General features: G+C 34.6%; 1 protein-coding gene and 1 non-coding gene across 4 annotated transcripts in view; both read right to left on the bottom strand.

Annotated features, from left to right (window-relative positions):
* LOC123306908 (glutamate decarboxylase) overlaps positions 1–27,700 on the bottom strand; it is a 58,233-nt gene that overhangs the window by 14,640 nt on the left and 15,893 nt on the right. For all 3 annotated transcript variants that reach the window (XM_044889103.1, XM_044889105.1, XM_044889104.1), the window contains exons 3-7: positions 23,313–23,549; positions 5,515–5,718; positions 4,891–5,009; positions 2,310–2,561; positions 1,511–1,578 (exon numbers count right to left, since the gene is read on the bottom strand). In XM_044889103.1, coding sequence (XP_044745038.1) covers positions 1,511–1,578; positions 2,310–2,561; positions 4,891–5,009; positions 5,515–5,718; positions 23,313–23,549 — 880 coding nt within the window. The remainder of the gene's footprint in view (positions 1–1,510; positions 1,579–2,309; positions 2,562–4,890; positions 5,010–5,514; positions 5,719–23,312; positions 23,550–27,700) is intronic.
* On the bottom strand, positions 6,440–6,511 carry Trnae-uuc. Its single transcript has one exon. It is a non-coding gene; the product is annotated as a tRNA-Glu (tRNA).

The following is a 27,700-nucleotide window of genomic DNA, read 5'->3' as shown; positions in this document are numbered from 1 at the left end:
AAATCACGAATTTTTTGCATGGCAACATGAGATTTGTGTGCAGGGGCGTTGTCCTGCAAAAACAAACCACCTTTGGATAGCTTTCCGCGTCATTTCTCTTCAATTTTTCCCATAGAGTGGTCAGTAATGTCGAATAGTAACCTCCGGTTATTGTTCTACCCATATCCAAAAAATCAACCATGATTATTCCATGGCAATCCTAAAAAACTGAAGCAAAAACTTTTCCAGCAGATTTTTGGACACGAAACTTCTTAGGTCTTGGAGAACCAGAGTGTTGCCATTCCCAAGTCTCATTCATAGTAACAATTCTGTTTAAGAAATCTACATCGTTTTCAAATCGAGCACAGATCGAATGCGATGCTTCTACTCTTGCACGCTTTTGGTCCACATTCAAACATTTGGGGATCCATTTTGCAGCAATTTTTCTCATGTCCAAATTGAGGTGAACAATATGATGAACTCGCTCGTATGAAATATGTAGTGCTTCAGATATCCGTTTCAGCGTAATTCGACGGTTTGATAAAATCATGTCATGAACTGCATCCATATTTTCCGGGACTGACACAGAAACTGGCTTTTCCGATCGGTCATCATCTTGTCATGTCAAATTTACCTCTTTTAAAGCTTGCAGTCCAATTTTTCACTGTCGCATACGAAGGACTTTGATCACCAAGGTATTAAGCATATCTTCCTAAATATGCTTTCCTCTTAACCCTTTTAAATACAGGTACTTGATGATGGCTCGATACTTCAATTTTTCGATTTTCACAATTTCGGTAGACATCTTCTTTCTTTTAATTTATTTTTTAATGAGCTATTGTTCGCTGCTATGGTAATGCAAAATTTTTTTTATGCATGGAACTGGTCTAGGCTTACAACACATGTTGAATTTCCTCGTATTGTGACCTGTGCAAAAGTTGTCGAATTTGTCCAGCAAATGTTAATTTATGGGAAATCAAATGTTTACTCTTTATATCTGAATGATTTTTATTATGCTCCTCGTTTGATAAAATTTTTTCAGTTTCAGGCAAGTTATTGTCGTCTGAATTTCTAACAATTTTGGATCAGTTATTCGTTTTGCAATAATGCCGAGACTTAAATTGAGTGTAGATGACGCCAATAGGACTATTAGTATGATCGAGGCCTGATGTTGCGAATTTCTTTCAAGTTTGCGAATCTAGTTAAATTCCTATTTCAGGGTCAATATAATAAAATACTCTTATTTTATGAAGAATACGACCTTAATTGAACTAATAACCAATTAATCTCCTATGAAACGTTCTCACAAGCGAAGTTACAAAGTTAATTTGCATTGTACGGAACCATATAGGCGCTAGCTAGCAAGCCCATAAATCAAAGTGTCAAGTACACCACACAATTAGTCAAACCGCAAAGCCCGAGAACAAAAGCGCCCAACATTATAAATCAGGCACAGGCCACTAGGAGAGCAGCTCTTAGCAGCTTCGAACTGACGAGATTAAAAAAGTTTCGAAATATATTAATATCTTACCTCTCAACCCCAGTGAGACGTGGATGACGATACTTTTTGGAAAGAAGAAGACCTCCACCCCAGGCAGCCTGTAAAATACATTAATTTGCATAGTATTGACAAAGCAAAATTCATTTACAATCAATATCTCCATGATTATTTTTTTTCCGCCGACCTCTTAATAATAGCACTGTTTAACGTACACGAAATTAGCTGTTAATGAACCCTTTTATTGGTTTATTTCCTATTAATGCATTATTGTCACGGGTAATCGAACATAGAAGTATTCAGCAGCTTCTCAAATAATTATTTCATTTTTATGTAGCATTGATTTTCGTGTGAATTGCGAAGAGATGAATTGTGGAGGTTGCAGAAAAATTGTGATGGTTAGACAGTAATCAATATATCTATGTACTACAACTCCAGCTGCCACCAGCTCCACATATTCTTTAACATATATTATAGGCAACGATATCAATGTGATTTACTCAAAATGTCACAACTCGAATATGCCTTCTATGGACTTCTCGAATTGTTCGATCGGCCGCATAAATATCTTAGAACATAGATAAATATCAACATATGAACATAGACAAATTTGACTAGGTATTGATAGGAAATTTTTGCAATCAAGAATTCACATTCAATTCAAAATGTGGTAGACGGAAAAATCTTGTAATCAACTCGTTTATTAATTGAGCGATTAATGATCTGAATCATTAATCGCTTTCATTAATTGAATTAAATAACTATTATATTCGTAAAATATGCGATGAATAAAGAATACATAATAACTTCTGACGTGCAGTTTATTACTTACGTCGACATGTAGCCATAGACCATATTTGTGGCAGATATCTGCGATTTCATTGATGGGGTCAAAAGCGCCGAGGACTGTGGTTCCAGAGGTACAGCATACGAAGAAGGGAATGTGACCACGATTGCGTCTCTCGATGATCAAACGTTCAAGTTCAGATGGGATCATGCGACCATAGATATCGGATGGTACCATTAGGCAGTTGTCGGTACCCAGACCGCAAACGGAGGCACAAGATTTCACGGAGTAATGACTCTGAAAAAAAAAGGGCAGTGTGAGGAAAATCACACTTCCTTTCGAACTCCGCCATCAAAAGAATAGAAGGAAGAAAGGTATATTTAATTAGAAAATTGTTCGATTGTTTCCGAATTATTCCTTGAAAAAATTTAATTTTCATTTTCAAAACACATAAGGTTATACAAAAATTCTTATTGTACAGGATGGGCAAACTTCGATGGGTTTGAATGATAGCTCTGTAACCGTAAGAGCTAGGAAAAAGAATGGCACGTGTCCATTGTAAGATTGTGGGTGAAGTGTTTTTTCTGCCATCTCTCCATTGTTTTTATTCCTAAATTGAAGATAAAACGGCAGTTGACAGATCACAGAAAAACCTAGAATTCTAGAATATTTCATTAATTTACAAGCATCCGCAGCTTGTGAGAAAAAAACCTATATTATATTTAGATAGAGTCTGCCAAAGTCAGATGGACTGACTTTTTGTTGTGGAGGGTAAGGATTTATGTCTCGGGAAGTGGCTGGTAGAAGAGTATCGATTTCGATTTCCCAATCGGAGGACAATTTCCGTGTAAAACTCCACCGTGTTATCCACAGCGGCGTAAAAAAATTGATTTCACGCATTCTGCTATGGCTGTTATTTCTTTCAGATGTAATATCTTGTGAAATTGCTTCCTCAGCTTTCATTGTCGAAATGCAATCGAATTCTTAAACGAAAGAATCTACTATACGGACTAGATTCTAGTGGGTTGGAATTCAGGAATGAAATTTATAGCTTGGCCTTCATTTGAAATATGTAGAAGTCATTGGGTGGAAAGAATTAGAATTCATAATATTAGATAAAATAGGATTCATTCCAGGAACCTAAACCCGAAAAGGATTTCTGAAATTGAAAAGTTCTGACAAAAACACGGAATATTGCTTGCAAATTTGTTATTTATATGTACTTTGAAACAAGGAATTTTTCTTGGTATAGTTTTATTCCTATTTTTTTTTTACTTGGAACTTCTTATGAATTTTCCTTCCCAATATCTGACACTGAAACACTTACGGCGGGTTTAATGAAACTTTGATTGCCCGATCAACGATTTGAAAGTCGATGACTGGAACCTTTTCATTTCCGAATATATATAAGAACGTCCATTTAATTACTCTCTATAGGAATTGAGATGTAGATCATAAGTCTCATTTGATGAGAGAATGATATTGTGAGTGTTCATGACTGAATTATCGATTGAAAACAAATTGACGTCTATTCGTCAATCAAGCGTTGATTCCCCGATCAAGCTTTATAAAACCCGGGGTGAATGTTCAATTTTTCTCACTTCTATAACGCCGTTCATGTTTGTTACTCTGTATAGGGTTTTCCATTAATTCGGGGAATATTATTTAATTCCTTGTATTAAGTATTAAGTTTGAAGAAAAATATGTATTTCTCCGATAGTATCCTTTTCAATATTCAATTTTTGTATTTGAAATAGTTCGTTCTTCTCATTAAACGGACTATGCGGTGGGCAAAATTCGTTGTAAACTGAGAGGATCACGAAAACTATAATAGTAGAAGAAAATGGATGGAATAGGAAAATGGATGACACATTTCCGAGCTCTTTTTCAAAGGAACACAGAATGGTGAAAACTGTAGCCTCTACGATTCTTCATTTCTGAATTATAAGCAAAAAATGAGCTTTTTACGATTTAGAAAAGTTCTCAAAACATTTTTGGCTTTAAAGGTACAGATATGAAACTTGAACCTTCGTATAGGCACTCTGACAAAAGTTTTTTTTCCAATTCAAAAATAACAAATTCAATAAAAGTTTACATATAAAAAAAGAAAAATCGCCAAATGATTCGAAATGAAAAAATATTTTGAGCTCATCATTGAATTCTACGTAAAAAAGTGAAGGTTCAAGTTTCAGATCTGTAACTTCAAATGCAAAAAAATTATGAGAAATTTTCGAAATCGTCAAAATCTCATTTTTTGCTGATAACTCAAAAACGAACAAACGAAGAATCGTAGGAGGCTACGGTTTTCACCATTCTTTGTTTATCTGAAAAAGAACTAGGAAATGTGTCATTCGTTTTTTTTTAGCTCTTCTAGTTCTCTAGATCCTCTCGACAACGAATTTTGCCCACCCTGTACAATTATTATTTTAGCGTTACCAGATACTGGGCTTAGAAAAGACGAATTATTCACACAGTATATAAAAGTGTGTACAAGGCAGGAGGATCTAGATCGTTAGCCCTTTGAAACATTATTTCAATGAAGTTTATTATTACTAGATACCAATAGTAAAATACAGGTAGAAAAAGTTCTTTCCAGCAAATACAAATGAAATATTTTTGTACCAACCTGATCTGACGTGAACATGACAAGCTGTCCTTGGATAGTTGCTATTCCTTTTTCTTTGTAGTTAGGGAACATTTTATGTCTCGCAGCTAAGAAGGCATAAAGATTTGAAATTGAACCACCTGGAAAAAAAGGAAAAGAAAATCAATATAATATTAGATAGAACAGTCGAAGAAAGCAATTATCAGTTTTTGACCAGATCTTTCTACTCTAGCGAATGTAAATGAATTTTCATTGTAGATATTATTTTATTTTTCCCCCTTTTCACATCTGGAATTTATGCAAAAACAAGACAATTTTTTGGTCGAATATACGCCCACATCTTGCTTGCTTCCCTTCATTCTCACTTCTGGTTCCCAGTCCATGGGAAAGAACAGATTGCTGCTCTGGTGAACCCCTTTCAATTTGCATTTTGAATCCCTCACCTATTGACATTAGAATTAAGGGATTAACTTGAATTACATGCTCCGATGATTTCTGTATCCCGCATTTTAGTAGCTGAACATTTGAACGTATGGAAAAACGATTTTAGAAACATCGATCGAACATTGAAAAAATGCGAATGAAATTCTGAGGAGAGAATATGAAATCAAATATTCAATGGCAATATTTTCCAAAATTCTTCACCTGGAGCTAAGATGGAATCCCCCTTCTTCCAGTTGGGACCGATGATTTCTCTCATATGTGTCATTACGACGTTCTCCATGAGAATGAACACTGGAGCTATCTCGTAAGTGAACATGTTGGTATTGGCAGTGGCAGTCAACCATTCTCCAGCCATGGAAATGATGTCCAAACCGCATGATAACTGGTTGAAGAAACGGGGATGACCTGAAAAGAAAGCCATCATATAAAACAACATAAACCTGGATTACAAATATTCATTGTTAAGGGGTCAGTAGTCAGGTGGAAACTACAGAGAGTGAAATGATAAAAGCAAAGACTTTGGGTGTTTAATGAAAATTTTACATATTGAGGCTGAAAGTAAAAAATAAAGTAATTAATAAGTTCAATACGCCAGATTTACGGAACAATCAGTTTGACTTCAACAACATCATTTTTATAAATAGCTTATTTGATTATCTACTTATTGAATTTCTGTTTCATTTGCTTAAAACACAAATCCATATCGAAAATACGAGTGAAACTAATAAAATTTAAAATATTGAAGAGAAAAATTTAATACATTTCTAAACGAATATGAAAATATGTGGTCTTATATGGTTTGATGGTTCATGATGCTTAAATAGACTGTTTTGTTTCCTAAATTTCAAAAACAAACATTCCCCTTTTACTTGAGGCATAATTGGTAATTTATAAAAAAAATTCATAATGATAATAGATAATGAGTTCATTCATAATGAAATATTTTCAATCCCACAGAAAAAAAGAGGAAAAAGATCCACTAAAAGTAGGTACCTACACTACGAAATCTCAGTGAAAAGATATAGATAGGAAACATTGAATTATTATTAAGAGATCCGCATAACAGATTACAAAACAACCTGTAGATTATAATAGATTCTTTGCCAGTTATCAACAAAAGAACATCTTCCGATACCGGGAATCGAACCCGAGCCTCCTGGGTGAAAGCCAGGTATCCTAGCCACTAGACCATATCGGATTGTTGAGTATGATGTAGATTTATAACATGATTACGCAAAGGTGGCCAGATTGCAGTACTCTAAAATCACAAATTTTTAATTTTTTCACAATGTTTCAATTAAAAACGGCATAACCAATTTTCCTTACAGTTACACCGCTAAATAGGTAATAGAATATCCTTCCATTTGATATATCAAAATCCATATATTAAATACCATTTGAAGAAACATGTTGGGTGCGATGGGCGTTGGGCGTATACAAGGGAGTGAGAAATGCCTATCAAATTCAAAAAGGCACTGGGTAACTTACTCTTGAAATTAAAATTGACGAATGCGAGTATTTTCTTCAATAATTTTTCGCACAAGAAGTATGAGCTTGTTTTGTTATTTTTCTGGTACGCTTTATAGAAAAAGCACGAAAAAGTCCAATGAACCAACAACCAACCAACGTGGGGAGGAAAAGGAAAAAGGAAATAATGTGGTATAACTAAAACAAATCTGAATTTACATTGTGGCTATAAACGTCGAGTGGTATTAAGTGTGGTATAAATTGGTCTCCACATTGGGAAGCTTAGGAAGCCTGACAGGGTAATCTGGGTAATCCGGGACTACTGCATCCCCTTCCGAGGGAGGAAAAACATTCCATTTTCCAAGACTACTCCGGTATATTCAGGGGGAAAAATGCAGCAGAAAAATTTCATTGATTTCAGTTAAGAAAATACAGATAGAACCTATCTGATAGGTAATACACAGGGTGAGTCTTTGTACATAAATTTCGACATAAGATTCCCGTGGTCACAAGACATAATTTTTTTTTTCAATATTTTCCAATACGATTGAAAAGATACATGTTGTTGAAAATCCCTGAAAAAATGCAATTTTGAGTTACCCAAATAATTGAGAATTAATTCAGTTTTTTGAATACTCAAGACTTAGAGGTTAGGTTAGGTTTTGGATACGTTAGGTTAGGTTAGATTAGGTATATCTCACAAACGATTCTGTCGAATGGTATGATTTTTAGAATAAAGTGTTACATTAATGATGTGATAAATAGAATTCCAACCACATCCTTCAGTTTTTTCATTATGACCATTTGATACCATGAAATGCCAGAAATCAAAGAATCCAATTCTTGAAATTAAATTGAAGGCTCACATGAATATTTGACCATTTTGAAAAATAAAATTATTCTTCGTATTTTCTCGTATAATGCGCCTAATAATTTGATATTCAAAAATAAAAAATATGAAATACGAAAAATTGGGTACTTTTTAAACTCTGTTTAAAAGATTCACAGATGTGTAGTGTCACAGCTTCAGTTAGTTATTCTGAAAGTTTTTGCAGGGATGTCACAGCTCATACTTAAAATGTGAGTGGAGTATTCTTTTACTTTCTTCGATTGAAGGTTAAGAAATAATTACACCTTACTCCATCTTCATTATCACCCTAAAACCGTGAGTCAAGATTGATAATTTCACAGAATTTGAAACAACTGTCTGATGAGAGCTCACTTACAGAAGGTCCTGTTTGAAAATTTCGTGAACCTCAGATGATGTTGAAAAGTTATAGTACAGATTTTTCTAAACCTTTATACAATTTATATCGTTGGGCAGCAACAACCTAAAGGGAAGAGGCTGATTGGTGAAATTAACCCTTCACGCTAGGGGCAATCAACCTGTTACACCCAGTATACAACATGTATCGCACCGCTGCCCAAATACTTCCAAACTGAAAGTTCTCCCCGGCAAAGTGCAGTAATTAAGGGCACTCAAAGCCACCCTACCGCTTTACCCCGTCAGAAGACCACGTTGGATTAAATTTTACCCTAAACTATACTGCAGGAATTCCGTAGGAATTTCTAGTATGCAATTATGAAATTAAAATTGGAATACTTTTCGACATGCTGATTTTGCGAGTGGATACATGGGCAACATTCTTCGAGTTCAGTTATAAAGAATTCAAAAACACAGTTTTTTCCGGTATCGAGAGAAATATATCATTACTGAATCCAGCATTCCGGCTCCTTAATAAATGGACAAAACCATCAGTTTCATGCCATTCCCCCCTACCCCAGCCCCTTCAGCTTTTTTTGACACTGCGAAGAAAAAAGTTTTGTAAATAAGGTCGCTTGACGAATTGTTACATTCGTTGAAATATCTATCACTACACAGTACTGATGAGGGACAATGATCCCAAAACAGGTCTGCAGCTGCGTTAAGATGTTTTCAATTTCTCTGCTGGGATTTTCCTACGCTTGTTCATGACTAGCTCGGGAATTGGAGCGACAATTCTACGGGATTGTCGAAAATATTATTTTCAATTTTTTTTCCAAGAGACTTTTGTGTTTATACTGATAACTACAAAAAAAACAAAGATTATGCTGAAATATCGAATAACCCACTTGATGTGTTCAGCATTATAATATTCATTGCCTCTTCTTTTACTTTAGTCAATGTCTTTTTGGGCTTGAAACTCAGGTGGTATGTCAGATAAAAAAAATTCTTAGCAGAATCATGCCCCAGGCTCTCTGAAATACACGGTTTAGATGGAAAGACGATTTTCGGAGGATTTATTTCGAATCATACAGTCTTGTACGAAACTTTTTTCTACACAATAGCACATTAGTAATCAGCCACCCTGTACAGGGTGGGCAAAATTCGTTGTCTGCTGAGAGGATCTCGAGAACTATAGCAGCTAGAAGAAAACAGATGACACATTTCCGGCTCTTCTACGGAAAAACAAAGAATGGTGAAAACCGCAGCCTCCTACGATACTTCGTTTTCAAGTTTGACAATTTCCTAAAGTTCTCACAACTTTATTGTCTTTGAAGTTACAAATCTGAAACTTGAACCTTCTACAGGCACTTTTTTACCTAGAAATCACTGACGAGCCAAAATATTCTTTCACTTTGAATCATTAGGTGAACTTTAATTTTTTTTTTTAAATGCAAACTTTTATTGAATTTCTTATTTTTGAATTGGAAAAAAATCTTTTTGTCAGTAGATTCTACGTATAAAAATTCCTGAGAAAGTTCAAGTTTCAGATCTGTAACTTCAAAGACAAACAAGTTATGAGAACTTTTCGGAATCGTCAAAATCTTATTAATAAGTCAAGAAAAAAGAGCTCGAGATTGTGTCATCCGTTTCTTTCTAGCTGCTATAGTTCTCGAGATCTCCTCAGTAGACAACGAATTTTGCCCACACTGTACTTATTTATCTGTATTTGTTATTATCATCTCATATGTACCAGAGATATTCTTTGTTTGGAATTTCGAAAATTAATTTTTTTCTAACAATAGCTAATTTTAATATTATAATTACTGACATTGTCAGTAATTATTAATATTAGCCGAAACCTTGTCAGTCTGACAAGGTTTCTTCTGTAAATTTTAGGCTTTATCAGGTCCACGGATGAGAAACAAGCTAAGGCAATCCGAGAAGTATAAGGCATAAACTAGTCTAGCGTATTGAAAATTTCACTTCAATACATCGTATCTTTTCCTTCCATCATTCAAAGTCCCCTTCATGTCGCCAATTCGATACATCAGTCTTCCTTCATTTCGGGCTATTGCCCAGAATAATTGAATGTCAGTGGACTTGAAACAAAGACATTACCTTCGGCTCTTGATCTCCCTCCATGAAACGACACGTGACCCATTGGATTATGGTTAATCCTCTATTGGGATAAACAGCGAGTGGCAATTTCCGTACACAGGCCTTTGAGGAGGACGCAGTATTGGGGTTGAAAAAATCGAGATAACGTCCAGCCGACTTCGAAGAGGAAAATTGTGAAAGAATCTGGATCCTAGGTCTGCTTCATGTGTGTCAGAAATTTTAATGATTTTTGTCTTCGGTCTGTATTTCATTTTCAAAGGGACAAACCGTTCTTTCTATTCTTAAAAATAGAATTTTTATCATTCCAAGTTTTATCAGATGATGATGCCATCAGAGCCCTTGGTATACTTCAAGATCAGGATAGTGGTCAATTCATTCAATGCTATACACTACTATACAAAGTGTGATATGTGATATCCTATTTACTCTCAGTTCTCACGATACTTTGCCACTGGAACAGTTCGTCAAAGACACATAAGTGGTATAGATAGTAGACCACATAATAAAAAAAGAAGAATGGTTTACACTTTTTCGGTAAGAAGACAGAGAAGACAGCACTTGTAGAATAGTCTTCGAGATGACACAGATACAATTTCCTTGAGCACAGACTGAAGACCACTCGTGAACACAAGCGTCAAAGATAAGAGTGAGCAATGGGCCCATGGGGCGGCTGCATTGACGTGATGCGAGATGAATGCATAAATTAATTTTTCGTCGACCTGAACAAAAAATGACATTTTACGTACTAATTACCGAACGAAAAGTCGACTACTTTTGAAGGCGAGTAATTTTCGTCCTGATTCACTTTTTGTACTGATTTACTTTTCGTCCGGTTGTCACTAGGCAATATATTAGATCCCGGCGAGATTGAATCAATTTTGTGAATACAGAATTTGATGAAAACATGTGCCTGTGACAATAACTGTCATTTGATGTTGTCAAATTAATTCTTTACGAGAACGGCTAGATTTTACCAGTGAATTAGGGACGTGGTCTGAATGTTAGGGTTCAGTATAATCAAGACTGGATATTGAAAGGGATGTGGATAACAGTTACACTTCAACAGACCTCAGGAACCTGGCATTTACGGACACCTAGATGAGGCCATAAAACAGGGAAACTTCTAACTTTCATAAAGGCATGTGAGGTCGACGAAAAAATGTAATATGCACCCCTGGAAAAGCTGTCTATATTGTCTCGCCTGCTTGCTATCCTCGGCTGCGCCTCGGCTATCAATTTGCAGGCTCTGCTGTAAAGTAGTTTTTCGTCCTTGGTACATAAATAACTGTTCTATGTACACTGAGAAAAATGATACGGGTTACATTTAATAAATATTTATTTGATCCGAATTTATTCACTATAAATTTAATAAGCCAATAAAAAATAAACGTGATTTCCCTCAAAGAAATTCAGGAATTTCAGTTATTTATAGTTAATGAGAAATTTATTAAAGCCTAATTTATTTGGTCCAAATATTGTTTATTTGGTAGAAATGAATATCGTTTTGTTATCTTAGTCTAAACCTTTATTTCTCAGAAATATATAGTTTATAAATAATCTATTTATTTTTGTTAACATCAAAAAAAAATTATTTACCAGCTATGAAATCATTCTCGACTTGTCGAATCTTGTCGACCAATAGATGGCAAGCGTCTCTAATGGTCAAGCAAAGCGTCGGTTCTTGTATTCAGTCTACTATCAAAATTTGATGCAATACAGGGAGATTTCCAGATTAATCTGAATATTATAGATCCCTGATTTTTTTTCTTGTGGCTTGAGAGTTTGAACAAGCTTATTAGAGCGGTTTCTACAAATAATTTCTTGTCTATGGTGTTAAAAAGAGTGAGTGGAGACAGTGGAGTGAAGTGAAGTGAAGTGGGTTCAGTGAGTGTTTTTAATTATAAGGAGAACATTCTAGAGGAGGAAGGATTACCCCATTCGAAAAAGGTCAATTTTTTGAGGATTCAATCAGACGCAGGAGAAGGTTGGTTATTTTTTATGGTGCTGATGATATGTCTATGACTTATTTTATATTTTTTTGTTATTTTTTTTCAAATTGAGTGATAATGATAATGATACATGTCAAGCTTTTACGAATTTGTCATCTTTAATATTAAATTGAAAATAAATGTATTTTATTTTCATTGGAGAGTTTTGATTATCCTTTTATTGAGGGACTGAATTCAATAGGTTCATCTCTCAACAAACCTGATAATAACTATTAAGAAAGTTCATTATTACTAATAACGAAGCTTATTATATATTAACGAAGAACTCAATTCATTAGTAATAAATATATTTCAATATATTAATAAATAAGAAATATTTATTTGAGGATATCCAATAAAGCATTTATTTCTGGGAAATAAAGATTCATTACGCCATGTTCGAATAAAGCCCATATTACGTATTAATAAATATGCATTATAGTTGATAAATTGTTTTCTCAGTGTATGTGTTCTGTGGATGAATGGGAATACGTACCTTCTCTTTACTGACGAGTTCAGATGTAGCAGCTTTATTATCCTTATTATTGTTACTAAGAGCAGAGACAATGTCGCTCACGTTATAAAATGTTACAAAAAGAAAACTTTGGCAACAAATTGAGAAGGGATTTCTCAATAAATTTGTGGAGAGCATGCAGAAAAATACCAAGCAGGTTTTGATGCACCTGGAGATCATACTTTTCATTAAGAGTGAATAGAAGTATGAAACTAAGGTATTTTATACCTTTTCAAATAGTATATTTTTGTTAGTGCTAATAAGTGCACTATTTCTTTGAAATCTTATTATTCTGATTCAAAAGACCATAAGTATTACAAAAGGAAATTACATCTTTCTGAATAGAAAACACAAAGTAATTCAATATCGTTGATTTCAACTATCATTAATACTATTAGCATTGAGTATTATACTCAATGCTATTAGTGAAAAACATTCAATGATTCAAAGGAATTAAGGTGTGAGGGTAAAAAGGCCTAGCTAACATCCAGAATCATAATCAAATTCAAAGTCACCTCAAGCCTAAAGTTTCCTTTACTGTAATTTTTAGTAGGATTAAAATTAAAGGGAGTAAGGATGATTTGGAATGAATCGAAAATTATGAACCAGTGGCGCATCAAGATCCTGAGTTTGAGAGGGGGGGGGGGGAGTTTTAGGGTGCTGACCTAAACTATCTTTTTATCAAATATTTCAACAGTAGATTCTTGAGGTCAAAAGAAACACTTTTTTTCTTGTTATTTTTTCCGATTCGGCACTGATAAAAAGATAGAGCCATTTTATGCTTTCTACGATTATTTCTGTTACTTAGGTCTTACTGTCCGACAGGCCTTATTACCCTTATCTACCTCACCAATTTAAGATAAAAAATGAATAACAATAATAAAATTATAAGAATAAAAAACTATCAAGTGTAAAGATTTAAAGATTTGTATTTTAAAAGATATTCACACACGTCACGATTCATTCTGTGAACTCAACGGTAAAAAATTTTATACTCCTGCTTTCCCTGCCGACGTTGCCTTACTTCGAACGTCTGCAAAAGTGAGCATTAATCGGTATATATCCCGGCCCCATCTGTCAGCCGGGATATCCTGCTGGAAATGATTTGCTCCGAATAGACATACGTCTCTGAAAGGATTTGGGAGTAGATGCGAGAGTGAATGCCAGACAGCAGCCCCGGGATATTTGCGAAGGGGCGATTCGAGTGGCAGGAATCGCGCCCTCCTGCCGCGCTAATCTCCCCCTGAATGGGGCAGGAATTATGTCCATCGGTTTGGAAAATGACAAGGCACAGACATTCCTACACGGGATGAAATCGAGGAAGCGCCTAATGGGTCGCCGGTTGTTTTTAAGAGGATTGAAAAAGTGGAAAAAAAAGCTTGTACGAAAAATTATGCGAACCGGGAAAATATATGAAAACAATACAGGGTGAGTCTTTGACTCCCACAAATAATTCAACAGTAGATTCTTGAGGTCGAAAGAAACACTCTTTTCCTATGCCATTTTTTCCGAATAGGCTTGGTTTAAAAGATTCAGGCTGTTGAAAAATCATAAAAAAATGTTATTTTTCAGTTCTCACAAACGATTTTATCGAATGAAACGAATTTCGGAATATTATTTTTCATGTATTTGATGAATCTTTTTCGAACAAAAGATATCACCCACGTCTTCCAGTTTTCTCATTATGACCATGACTTGCCATAAAAATACCGAAAATTAAAAGAACCCAACTCTTGCAACTAAGTTGGACGATAACCAATGAATATTTGGACGTTTTGTAAAATAAAAGTATTATCCATATTTTCTCGTATAATGCGCCGTTTTCGAGTAATTTAATGTTCAATAATAAAAAGTATCTGTGATATTCGGAAAATTGGACAATTTCGCTGAATGCAACTCTGTTTGAAAGATCCAGAGATGTGTAGTGTCACAGATTTAGCTAGTTATTCTGAAGGTAATTTTGTTTTTCCAGGGGTGGTACGGCTCATTATGTAAACTCAAAATGGGTATATCTTCTTATAAGGGCCGAATCGGAAAAATGGTATAGAAAAAGAGTGTTTCTTTTGACCTCAAAAATCTACTGTTAAAATATTTCTACGGGTAAAGACACACCCCGTATACAGGGTGTGAATGAATAGTTGCGAAAAAATTTGGGTGTTCCATTCCTTTTTGAAAAATATTGTGGGGCTTTATACGAATTTTTTTTTGAGCAGCCCCTGCAATTTCATATTTTCTTCTTAGAAACAAGAAAACTGATAGAAATGATATTGAGCAGAATAAAAGAAGCCACCCCTAAAATTTCTTCCACAAGAAACTTTTTTCCTTATTAATATTATACCATTCAAAAGTTGATTTTTGAAAGCATGATTCACTTTGTACAAATCAATTTGCAGACTCGACTCTAATAGACAGTTTTTCGTCCTTGGCCTTGGTACATAAATAACTATTTGGTGAAACTCAATGCCTACTTTAAGTTTCAAAGTTTCTATCTATAATATCCTCTACTGAACCGGAAAAACTACGAATCTGATCTGTGATGGCATAGCCACCCCTAAAATTTCTTCCACAAGAAACTTTTTTCCTTATTAATATTAGAGTCATTCGGGGTAACTGAGCGCAGTGGGTAAGTGTGCGCAATGCGTATATCTCGACTATGCAAAGTATGAAAGAGGGGTTCATTTGGGTGAAGCAAGGGCGCAGAATCGCCATATTAGTTTTTCATAGGACTGCGCCGAGCCATGTTCCTTTAACTTTTTATTTGCAATCAATCAAATTCCCTAGTTTTCTTGATAATTTTTAGCTTCTCTGCACATTCTGCCAGGTCCAAGTTCCGAGTCCCTCAGTGTTAAACAATACTTTATTCGATCATGGGCATATTAATCTAAATATATAATAAAAAATTTTAGGTTCTCTTAGTTCAACTCTATAAGAACGTCAATTCAAATTTTGGCTTACTGGGGAAAGTGTGCGCATAGATTCATTATATGGGCATTAGTTCAGTAAGGAATAAATTATGACATTGTTGATTTTCTTGGTTAAGACTCGATCAATATTGTCCTATTTGTTCGGAAAAATATGAAGAGCCACCAACAGGGGAATGTATCAAGTGTTGTGTTCACCAAGAATTGTGGCACGAAGAATAATGCACTGCTTGTAAAAAGGCGCTTCTGTATTGACAATAAACAGCATTTCTCTAATATTGTAACATTTTGATGACATTATTTTGTAATTTGTTTTGATTGTGTGGTTCATTAAGAACTGCGTTCACTTACCCCGTGAGAGTGCGCACACTTACCCGCAATACGGGGCATGTGAACGCACTCCGACTTTCTCTATTAAATTCTTTTTTGCGGAAAGAAAACGTTTTTGTATGTTTGCTTTTTGATGTTTTCTTATAGATTAGAAAATTCTCTATCTTATGAATATGTTTTAATGTTCCTAGCTTCAACATTTGAAACAGGGTATGGCTTGAAAGGCAAAAGTGCGCAAAGTTGCCCCGAATGACTCTATACCATTCAAAAGTTGATTTTTGAAAGCATGATTCATTTTGTACAAATCAATTTGCAGACTCGACTCTAATAGACAGTTTTTCGTCCTTGGCCTTGGTGCATAAATAACTATTTGGTGAAACTCAATACCTACTATCTATAATATCCTCTACTGAACCGGCAAAACAACGAATCTGATCTGTGATGGGATAGCCAAAATTTCCCGCCCCCAACGCCGAAGTTTCCCTCGAACGGAAATAGCTCCATAGTTATCTGGGTCGGTGGCACAGGAAATGGCCCTTGGCGTAACACACAAAGTATATATCTCATTTCGCCCCCAGCAGGGCGCGACAACCCCGCCACTCGATGAATAGCTTGTTAACACTGCGATACCACAAATTCTGCCACTGATTCAATTACATCTCTTTTCCGGACGTTTTCGAATGTCTACCAAGTTATGATGAATGTCTGATGCAATTTAGATAGCGAAACTCCGTATTGGCGGGGGTGGGATACTAAGTTTGGGGTTGAAATTTAATTAAAACCAGGGTTGGAGTGGTTGGACTTTTTTTTGTTGGATTATTAGTCCAACACATACACAGGCAGTTCCGGGAGTAACTGTACATGCAGGGTGAGTCTTTGAGTCGTACAAATATTTTAACAGTAGATTCTTGAGATCAAAAGAAACACTTTTTTTCTATACCATTTTTTCCGATTCGGCCCTGATAAAAAGATATAGCCATTTTAAGTTTTTATAATGAGCTGTGCCACTCCTGGAAAAACAAAATTACCTTCAGATTAACTAGCTGAATCTGAGACAGAACACATCTGTGGATCTTTTAAACAGAGTTGTATTCAGCCAAAGTACCCAATCTTTCAAATTTCACAGATGCTTTTTAATTTTTGGAGAAATTACTCGAAAGCGGAGCATTATACGAGAAAATATGAAGAAAACTTTTATTTCACAAAAGATTCAAATATTCATTAGATGCCATACAACTTAGTTTCAAGAGTTTGGTATTTTTATGGTACTTAATGTTCATAATGAGAAAACTGGAAGACGTGAGTGATATCTTGTATTTGAAAAAGATTCATCAAATAAATGAAAAACTATATTCCGAAATTCATTTCATTCGATTAAACGGTTTATGAGTTGTGGATTTTTTTATGTTTTTTAAACAGCCTCTATATTTCAAACCGAGCCGATTCGGAAAAAAATGTAAAGGAGAGAAGTGTTTCTTTTGACCTCAAGAATCTACTGTTGAGATATTTGTTTGAGTCAAAAATTCATCCTGAATGATAGCTACCGGGTAATTTTCGAAATTCATAGGAATACTAAGACCATCAGTATAGAAAATGTAAATACAGAACATATATGTGCATTACTAACTCATGGCTCTCAGAGAATATTGATATCTTGTGTTTATTTTCCTCCAGGTTGTAATCTATCAGTCTATGAAAATTACTGTGAAGACTTAGAATTGTTAGTTGATGAGTTACCTGAACTAGATCTTATATGCTTAGGAGACTTTAATATTCCGGATACATGTTGGCATGATTATAATGAGTTAAGAGTTTGCTCGAACAAAGCACAAACAATAATCTTGAATACCTCACTGCTATTGAATATGACACAAAAGAATAAAATAAGGAATACCAATAATGTTATATTAGATTTAATATTTTCAACGTTTATAGATCTTGATATTTTGATTTCCAGAGATGAATTGGTGGGTTGCGATACACATCACCCTGCTTTATATTTCGAAGTTACCATCGAAACCGGTATTACTGATCGTTCCTCAAGATCAACTTATTTTGACTTCAAAATGGCTGATTTCATAACTATAAATGATTTATTACAGAGCCTTAATTGGGATCCTTTAATTGGTATGAATGTTAATATAAGCGTTTCCAACTTTAACGAAACAATAAAAAATATCATTGATAAACATGTACCAAAGAGAACTGCATTACGTCATACTTATCCTCCTTGGTTTTCTGCAGAACTGAAACAGTTAATATCGGCCAAAAAAAGAGCTCATAAAATGTACAAAAAAAATCAATCAACCTCAAATTATCTGGATTTTGCTGAATTGAGGAAAAAATGCAAGGTAGAATTGGAGAGCTGTCATAAGTCATACATAGACTCAATAGAAGAGTCCTTAAACGTGAATCCAAAGTATTTTTGGAAATATATAAATGATCTGAAAACGTCTAAAGACCTTCCCAACACAATGTACCTTAAATCCGAAATATCGAGTGAACCTGCCGGAATAGCTAAATTGTTCAGAAGTAATTTTTTAAAGATATTTCAGAAATCCAACCCTAAAGAAACAAACATAGTATACGAAAATTCAGTAGATATATCAACATGCACTTTTTCTGATGAGGAGATTCTCAATGAGCTAGAGGCATTACCGGATAGAAACGATGCAGGACCTGATGACGTTTCTGCTATGTTTTTGAAGCGATGCAGTGGAAACTTAACAACACCAATACGTAAAATCTTCAATATGTCAATACAGACAGGAACTTACCCTGAGTGTTGGAAAATAAGTTATATAACGCCAGTGTTCAAGAGCGGGGACAGGAGTGATATTGAAAATTACAGACCAGTTTGTAAACTGTCATATATTCCTAAGATTTTGGATTCATTATTGGCCAAACGACTTACACCTCTTTTCAAACATATCTTTATAGAAGAACAACACGGGTTTATTTCCAAGAGGTCGGTGACAACTAATTTAACAATATATGCAGATCATGTGATAAAATCCATGACAAGTAGAGCACAAACAGATTGTGTGTATACAGACTTTTCGAAAGCCTATGATAAAGTTGCTCATTGGTTACTTATAATTAAGTTAAAGAAACTAGGAGTGAGATCCCCACTAATTGATTGGATAGCAAATCGAATGCATCAAGGAAAATTAAGGGTCAAAATTTTGGACATATTATCTGAAGAAATATTAGTAGAATCAGGAGTACCGCAAGGTTCTCCCTTGTCTTCCTTACTGTTTCTGTGCTTCATTAACGACATCAAAGGTTTCATCCGATTCGGGGCATTTCTATTGTTTGCAGACGATTTGAAAATATTCAAGATGATTAGAAATCTTGAAGACTGTAAATTGTTACAACAAGATTTAGACAGTTTACTGGACTGGTGTAATAAAAATGAGATGTCACTTAATGTGGCAAAATGCCGGACAATGAGATTGCACAGACTACAGGTTCCAATAGTTTTTGACTACAAAATAGGAGAAGAAATTCTAGAAAGCGTAACTTTAATAAAAGATTTAGGAATTTACATCGATCAAAAGTTCAATTTCATAGCTCATGCTCAATTTGTAGCCAGTAAAGCGCTTAAAATGTTAGGATTCATAAAAAGGAACATGAAAGATTTTAGAGACACACGAGCAATGACAACTGTGTATACCACTAATGTTAGAAGCATTTTAGAATACACTACAGTGGTATGGTCGCCTTTTTATGAAGTACACGTCAAAAACATCGAAATGGTACAAAGAAAATTCATACGCTGGATAGCTTTCAAGAAAAATATTCCTCTTTGTAGTTTAAATTATTCAAGTTTACAGCAGGAGCTAGGATTAAACTCATTAGAAAACAGAAGGAGAAATTTTGATTTAATGTTTATATATAAAATTTTGAATAATTACACAGATTGTAAATATCTCTTAGAGAGGATAAGATTGAATTGTTGCACTATAAATTTCAGGAACCGAGAACTGTTCAAAATACGATTTTGTCCAACCAATTATAGTTTTAATAATCCGATAGATAGAGCATTAAGAGAGGCGAATTCTAGAGATGTTGATTTGTTTTCACTATCTATTTTTTCAATGAAAAGATACTTGGAAAGGAATCAAGTTTATTAATGTGCATATAATAAGATTTGAGTAATGTAAACCTTTTTTTTTTTTTGGAGCAGATATTGTATAATTTATTTTGTAAAATGGCAAGGCCGTATGAATAAATAAATAAATAAATAAATAAATAAATCAGCAAAGCCAAACTTATCGGCGGGATTTATTGAAACTTGGGAGGTTACTGATACGACCTTGGAACAGTGAAATAATTGATATCTAACTGATAAGATCTCAGCATATTTCAAAAAATTCCTTCCATAATTTTTGCTTTGATGATGGTCTCTACTTTACACAGTTTTGGAAAATCACCCTGTAGCTTCCTGGGGAAAGCCAGAAATTGAATTCTAATAGTCAATTTGCACTCAGCTCTGATAAGAGTATGTACCTACACTTAATCCCTGGACACCCTGTATAATTACAAAATACTCTGTAAGAAAGAGAATTGATCAAAAAGCAATTTGAGTTTTGGAAGAAACACAAACAGATATTTTGGCTATGAAAGCTGAAAACGTTATATTGAAAGAAGATCGGATATTTAATCCTAGCTCAGGTCACAGTTGTACCTACACGTATGAGTAACATCATAAGTGAATAAAGACCTGTTTCCAACACCAGAAATTTTCCTTAACATCCTGCAGGAATGCTGAGAAAAAATTCTCAGCTTTCTTAGCATACTGTAAAGGCCACAACTGCTTCAACCTAACACTACGCCCTCGAAGAACAGGACATCCAAGTTGATGAAGAAATCAATCTTCTGGAATCTGTATTAGGGACATATTAAGACATCTCTGAAGAGGAGGTTGACGAAGAAACCACTCTTGTCCTAAAATTCAGTCAGATGCAATCGATAAAAACCTGTTTTTATTGGAAGTTGGAAGTTCAAATTATGTGGTTGCAGGGGAGTCCATTGCAATTTTCATTTCCATTATTTCCTCCAAAAATGACAGTTTTACATCTTAATGGACTTTTCTGTTATTAATGGGCCCTTGACTGTTATTAATGTCTTATTGTCTTATAGTGGTTTAGGTGTTTTAAGAGAGGTTAAACATTAGCCCATAAAATATTCAGTTCATAGCGCTTTGAATTTCGAAGAAAAAACTTGTTTTCACTGTGTTGAATATGTTAGATTATGTGCTGACCCAACAACATTTGAGGGAAGTTTTAGTTTTCTGCTAATTTGAAGAATAATACAGCTGAAATTCATCCAATGCTTGTGGCAGTTTATGGTGGCAATGCTCCAAGTGATAAATCATATAGGGAATGCTTTGGCTGTTTCAAGAAAGGTGATTTCAGCGTTAAAGAGAAGCCTCTTTATGGACAGCCAAAAAAACTCGAAGACAAATAATGATAAAGATCCGAGAAACGTAGTTTCTCGAGGCATTTTTTTTAAAATGTTATTCGAAAATTTGTTGAAAGATGGAAAAAGTTCAACGATGGAGAATACTTCAATGATCTCATAATCTGTTCATTGATTTTTTCTTATATGAATGCATTTTTAGTGGTGAATAACTGACTGAACTAATTAGTACTCCCAATATTATAAATACACAGAAATACTGATCCTTTCGTTTTATTCACAGCTTCTGAACACAAGTTGAAGAATATTCTGTCTGAATGCATGCATATTAACTTCGAACCATATTGATCGAACAGTCTGTATATTTTCACCCTTGCAAACCAAGTTAATCGAAAAAACTGTATGGAAATTAGGTGAAGCCCGTTGCATAAATTTTCGTCGCCCTAGTATATTTCTGGTCGATTATTATGGCACCCACAATCTGTTCAGGGGTAGATAACATATTATCATTGAATTACAAGCTTTTCACCGATATTTAGGCAAACAAAGATCTCATCACAACCAGGCGCTGGGGCCTGCAGACACGCGTCCTGTCTGGTCCCCAAGGATCGACATTATCACCCCTGTATGCCGCAGTATCTTTCAGAAGACCGCAGATAACTCGATACCTCTCCAGGCAATATCGAGGGTAGAAATCAATAGTCTATTCAATATTGTATCTTTCTTTTTTCGTGACAGAATAACAAAGTAATGTAATAAATTTCATTGCATTTTATTGAACATTTTCCTAGGTCAGTATAAATCAGAAATTCAAGGTTTGGTTATAGTTTTACTCAGTTATCTTCTACCTCATATTCGAGTTAGTTTTTCTTTCCTTTCTTTTATTATGCGAGGATGTATTGATATCTAGTTAGCCTAGTCCAGTTCCACGCATAGAAAAAATATTGCCTTACCATAGCAACGAACAATAACTCATCAGAAGTGCCAGTGTGAAGCATAGATGTGTGAAGTTTGAGGTCAAAAAAGTAAACCAGAGTTACACAATGAATTAAAAGAGAGAAGATTTCCATCGAAATTGTGAAAATCGAAAAATTGGAGTAACGAGCCATCATCAAGTACCTGTATTTAAAAGGGTTAAGAGGTAAGCAGATTTACAAATATATCCTTAAAACCCTTGGTGTCCTTCGTATGCTAGGATGAAAAATTGGACTGCAAGCTTCAAAAGAGGCAAATTTTCCATTGAAGATGATGACCTATCGAAAAGGCCAGTTTCTGTGTCACTCCCCGAAAATATCGATGCAGTTCATGACATGATTTTATCAGAGCGTCGAATTGGGCTAAAACAGATAACTGAAGCACTGAATATTTCATACGAACACGTTCATCATATAATTCACGTCAATTTGGACATGATAAAAACTGCTGCAAAATGGATCTCCAAATGTTTGAAAGTTGACCAAACGCGTGCAAGGGTAGAAGCATCGCGTTAGATTTGTGCTCGATTTGAAAACGATGTAGACATCTTAAACCGAATTGTTACTATGAATGAGACTTGGGTACATTTCTACGATCTAGAAACAAAGCAACAATCGATGGAATGGCAACACTCTGGTTCTCCAAGATCTGAGAAGTTTCGTGTCCAAAAATCTGCCCTGCATACAAATCTCATGTTGCCATGCAAAAAATTCATGATTTAGGGTTTGAATTACTAGAACACTCCTCTTATTCACCACATTTGGCTCCATCCGACTATCATCTCTTTCCTCAACTGAAAAAAAGTTTAAAAGGTCGTAAATTTCTTCCTTCTCAAAATTGCCAAAAAGATGGGGTCAGTTAAAAATCCGGTGAAATCTCGAGATTAATACCTAGTAGTGTTGCTCTTTTAGAATATGTATAAAATTTAGATCTACGATGATGCGTAGATCATGATGGGAGATATCTTCATAAATAAGTACTCATAATTCATCCAGAATTTCTACAGTACAACATCATTATCGAATTTTTCCGTGAAAATTTTGGGAGGAACTTACCGGTCTTCACTTGGTACTTCAATGTGGTTGCGCAATCATGTATCAGTTGCTGCAAGGAGAGTCCCTGATCAGGTATGCTGAAATCGAACAGTTTCTGCATCTCTTCTGGGTGGTGGAAATCCAGAATTTTCTCGTTGCGGTTGTTGGTCGATCGTACGAAATCCAACAGAACTTCCACCACCTTCTTGAGGAATTCGCATGTTGCTTCGGTGTTCTCCAACTTATAAGGCAAGATATCTGCAAAAAATAGCGAAAATATTCAATGTGGGACCAATAGTCTATTGAATACATAGTATATACATAATAGTTGGGGAGCCCAAGAGAGAAATTCGGGATATACTCCACTGTGTCAGATTAATATAAGAGGAGATACCTTGGACCCCTTAGAGTACCTCTAAAAAATTGAACCTGTATATAGGGGAATTGTCTAGGACAGCCTGTCAGAATAGTAAAAAAAACGATTATTGTACATACTCAGATTGAGATATATGTGGTTAATGTTGAAAATTATACAATCTCTTAATCTGACAATTCAAGTTTGAAGAAAATGCGTGGGAGGACGCCAAACTTGCAAAAAAAAGCAAAAACGCAAAAAAAACGTCACGTGTACATTCTCGAGTGCATAGGCTTCTTTCCTCATATTGAAGCCAATTATTCAAGAATAACGGAAAAAATATAATCTGACAGTTTCAGCAAGCCGAAACAATAAAAATTGGCCATAAAGGTCTCAAAAATCGTTTTTTTTGAATTATCTCCTCTCCTGGGCTTCAAATCTTTTTCGCACTCATTATAAAAGTTGTAGGGCATAACATTTTCTACAATTTTTGTTCTAAGCAATTTTTTCTTCCTTCAAACGTTTTCGAGATATATGGCGATGAATGTACATTAGACTGGGTTTCTACATTGACCTTAGTCAATCGCATGTGTGGCTGACCTCCTCACCCTTATCGCCCTCTAATTCGAAAACGGTTAAGAGTAGGCAAAATTGTTTCAGACAAAAGTTGTATAAAATTTTATTATCTACGACTTTCATAATGAATACAGAAACAATTAGAGGTACAGGAAGGGAGATATTAAAAAATATGCCGTTTTATTATCTTCAAACTGTCAGATTAAGAAAACCCCTCAGAATTAGTTTAAGATTAATGGATCAACACGTCTGCAACACCGAGATTAACCATCTGTATAAAAATCTGACACGATCGAATATGAACAAGTAACAATTTTTTTTTGCTTTTTCAAAGGACCGTTCTGACCTTGCGTCACTTCCGAATTGTCAGTCCCTTGAAGAGTAGCTTCCTTCGGGTCCAATTGACATATCCTCTAAAAATCTGACGCGCTCGAAAAATTTTTTTTTTACCATTTTCAACTCTTCCGTACGACCAGCGCCACCACGCAAACTATCAGATTAACATGAATTTATTATCAGAGACACGTAGGGCATATACAGTATCTTGATCTGACACGCTCGAGTATGTACTCCTGACGATTTCTTTTTACATCTTTGAAAACCTGCAGACGCTTTCCCCACCGCTGAAAGTTCATACATCATGAAACCTTTTTTTCTGTTTACCTTCTAATCCTCAAAATCCACGAGATCTCCACGACGCTCGAGTAAATCCCGATTTAACATCGTCGGCTCCCCAACTATAAGGTAAAAAATTTTTCCCATGTTTATATATGATATAACATATTCCGAAATATACCTAATAGATAGTGAATTTTAAATATTTTAGTTATTGTTTTATCGCTTTTTTATTGATCTTCGATATGACACTCTGGTGATAATGCTTTTTTTTCTCAAATTATTGTTCAATAGACCAAAGTCATTTTGAACTCACCAAGATATCAAGCTGTCGTTCTTACCCCATCGATATTTTTGTGTCAGACTTAAAATCTTCCCCAACAGCTCGGAGTGCTTTTAATTCCGATCAGCAACTTTTCTTTCTAGTGTCGCTTCAAGGAAATACTTTACAAAAGCGGTATCATGTGGTATCTGGTAAATTTATAAATTCTTCATCTGAGTACAGGGAGATTGATTATTGAGAATGAGAATATCGAATAAAAAATTGGGCATCCATTCGGAATAAGAAAGTAGGATTATGCACCGGCTTTCCGAAACACCCTGAGCATATGAAATGAGATTTTTTCAAAAATTCGTTAGTCGCGTAAGCATTTGTAACCTACTTGTAAAATACTTATATGAGAAAATGTCAAACAAAATATCAGAGAAGAATGAACCACTCAACTTTGAATGTTTTTGGGTTCTTTCTTTTTTCTCATTAATTTCTTCAGTAGGTTCTCTGACTAGTTTCCATTTACAGTTACTGCAATTTATAATAACTGGACCTCGTCCTCGACTGATTTATACCTATTTACATTGGCATAACTGCAGATAAGATAATAAGAATTTCAGAGACGCCGAAAAAAGTCCTGTAATCCCGCGAGTTTCCCCCTCCATCTCTGGGGGGTATTTTCGAGGTCCCAGTAGGCCTTCCTTGTGGCGGATTTAGTCTTTTACAGCCCTCCTTAATAGCCCATCCGTCAGCCGCTCAATCCAGGGATTAATCGCACCTCTTATTTATCGATGCTGCTTTATATTGAAAAATGGATAGGCTCCACTGATGATCATAATTTATGAGGGATCGGATCCAGATACGGCGTAAAAGTGAAGTTCGAAGCGGAGCGAGTAGATACACCGAGTGGGAGATGATCGATTTTTTCCTCGGGTCTTATCAGCACTTTTCAATCTTCCATAAAATTCTATCATCCACACACTCCATCATTTCGATGGGAAGTTTTTTATGCTCCGTTCGTATAAAACTGTATTTGTAAAACTATACATAGACTTTATATCTCTGCACAGAATCCTATCAAACAATTAACTTCTATAGCAATATTATATACTGGTGGATAAATACCAAACTTAAATTTTTCGGCCGAATATTTTGAATATACAGGTAACTATATTTGTTCAAGGAAGCTCTCTGTGATAGGTAAGTAGAAAGCTTCCATCAGCCTGATGGAGAAACAATTACATATTATTTTTACTGCATTATAAATCACTCATATTGCGGGAAATCAAATATTATTCCTTATTTATGCGGTAATCCGATGAATATATTCAAATTTATAATTGGGGAAAATTGTCCCATGGTTGTTCGAATAATAAAAGTATAAATAAAGAAAATGTTGTTCTTTAAACCATGTAATTAATGGTTCAAATTACAACATCACAAGTGTTGTTTGAAATTTAAATTTAAATATTGTTTTATTCTATAGTTTCGACGATAATCGTTAACAGATTTATCATAAAAATTACAGAATAAATTAGCAAAATTTCGATTGATTTACATAGCTCAAAGGACAAAACCAATGTTGTTTAAAATTCAAATGTGAATATTTCGAAAACAAACAGATAAAATATCTCCTTATTATAATTCTACAACCATACGGAGAAAATATTGATTGGGAGTATTTTCGAAAGCTTTTAATGAAAGTTCTTCTGAAAATTCTGGAGATGACACAAAAAAAAATTACAATTAATTGAAAATAATTTCTTAGGTTATATTTTTCGGAAAATATCTGACGCTAAAAGCGCAAAAGCATTTTCTACGAACCTTTTTTTTTCTGTTTTTCTATATGTTTCAGATATAGGGAAAGAAAATGATGTTTTCAAGAAGAAATCAGAGTAGATGAGGCGAATGTCAGAAAACATTTAATATTCTAAAAACAAAGGTATCATGTTATTAACAAAAAGAGTTCAGTGATGAAAGATTAACCATAATAATATAAACAGTCATTGAGGTATAGCGACGGAAGTGAAAAATTTATATTATGCTTCTTACTTCACAAGTCTACTGATTGAAATTTCATGTTTTTTTTGATTTATTCAAAATATATGAAGTGTAAGTCTACTATAAAAAGAAAACTCAATTCAATTAATATGATTAACTTTAATAAGTAATATTATATTTTGGGTGCATTACTAGTTGAGCTAGTAAGTGCTCTGGAATGAAATTTATAATACGCTAATATTGTAACAGAAGATTCTTGAGGTCAAAAGAAACATCCCTGGAAAAACAAAATTACCTGCACTCTGCAGAATAACTATAGCTAAATCTGTGACACTTCACATTTGTGGATCTTTTAATCAGAGTTGTATTCAGCCAAATTACTCAACTTTTCAAATTTCATTGGTACCTTTTAATATTTGAACATCAAATAACTCGAAAACGGCGTATTATATAACAAAATATGAAGAATACATTTATTTTTCAAAACGTTCAAATATTCCTTAGATAGCGTCCAACTTAGTTTCATGAGTTGGTTTCTTTGAATTTTGGTATTTTTATGGTACGTAATGGTTATAATGAGAAAACTGGAAG

The sequence above is a fragment of the Coccinella septempunctata genome, chromosome 2 (assembly GCF_907165205.1).
Source record: "Coccinella septempunctata chromosome 2, icCocSept1.1, whole genome shotgun sequence".
Lineage (NCBI taxonomy): Eukaryota > Metazoa > Arthropoda > Insecta > Coleoptera > Coccinellidae > Coccinella > Coccinella septempunctata.
Note: the sequence above shows the minus strand (reverse complement) of the source record. Positions and strands in the feature narration are given on the sequence as shown.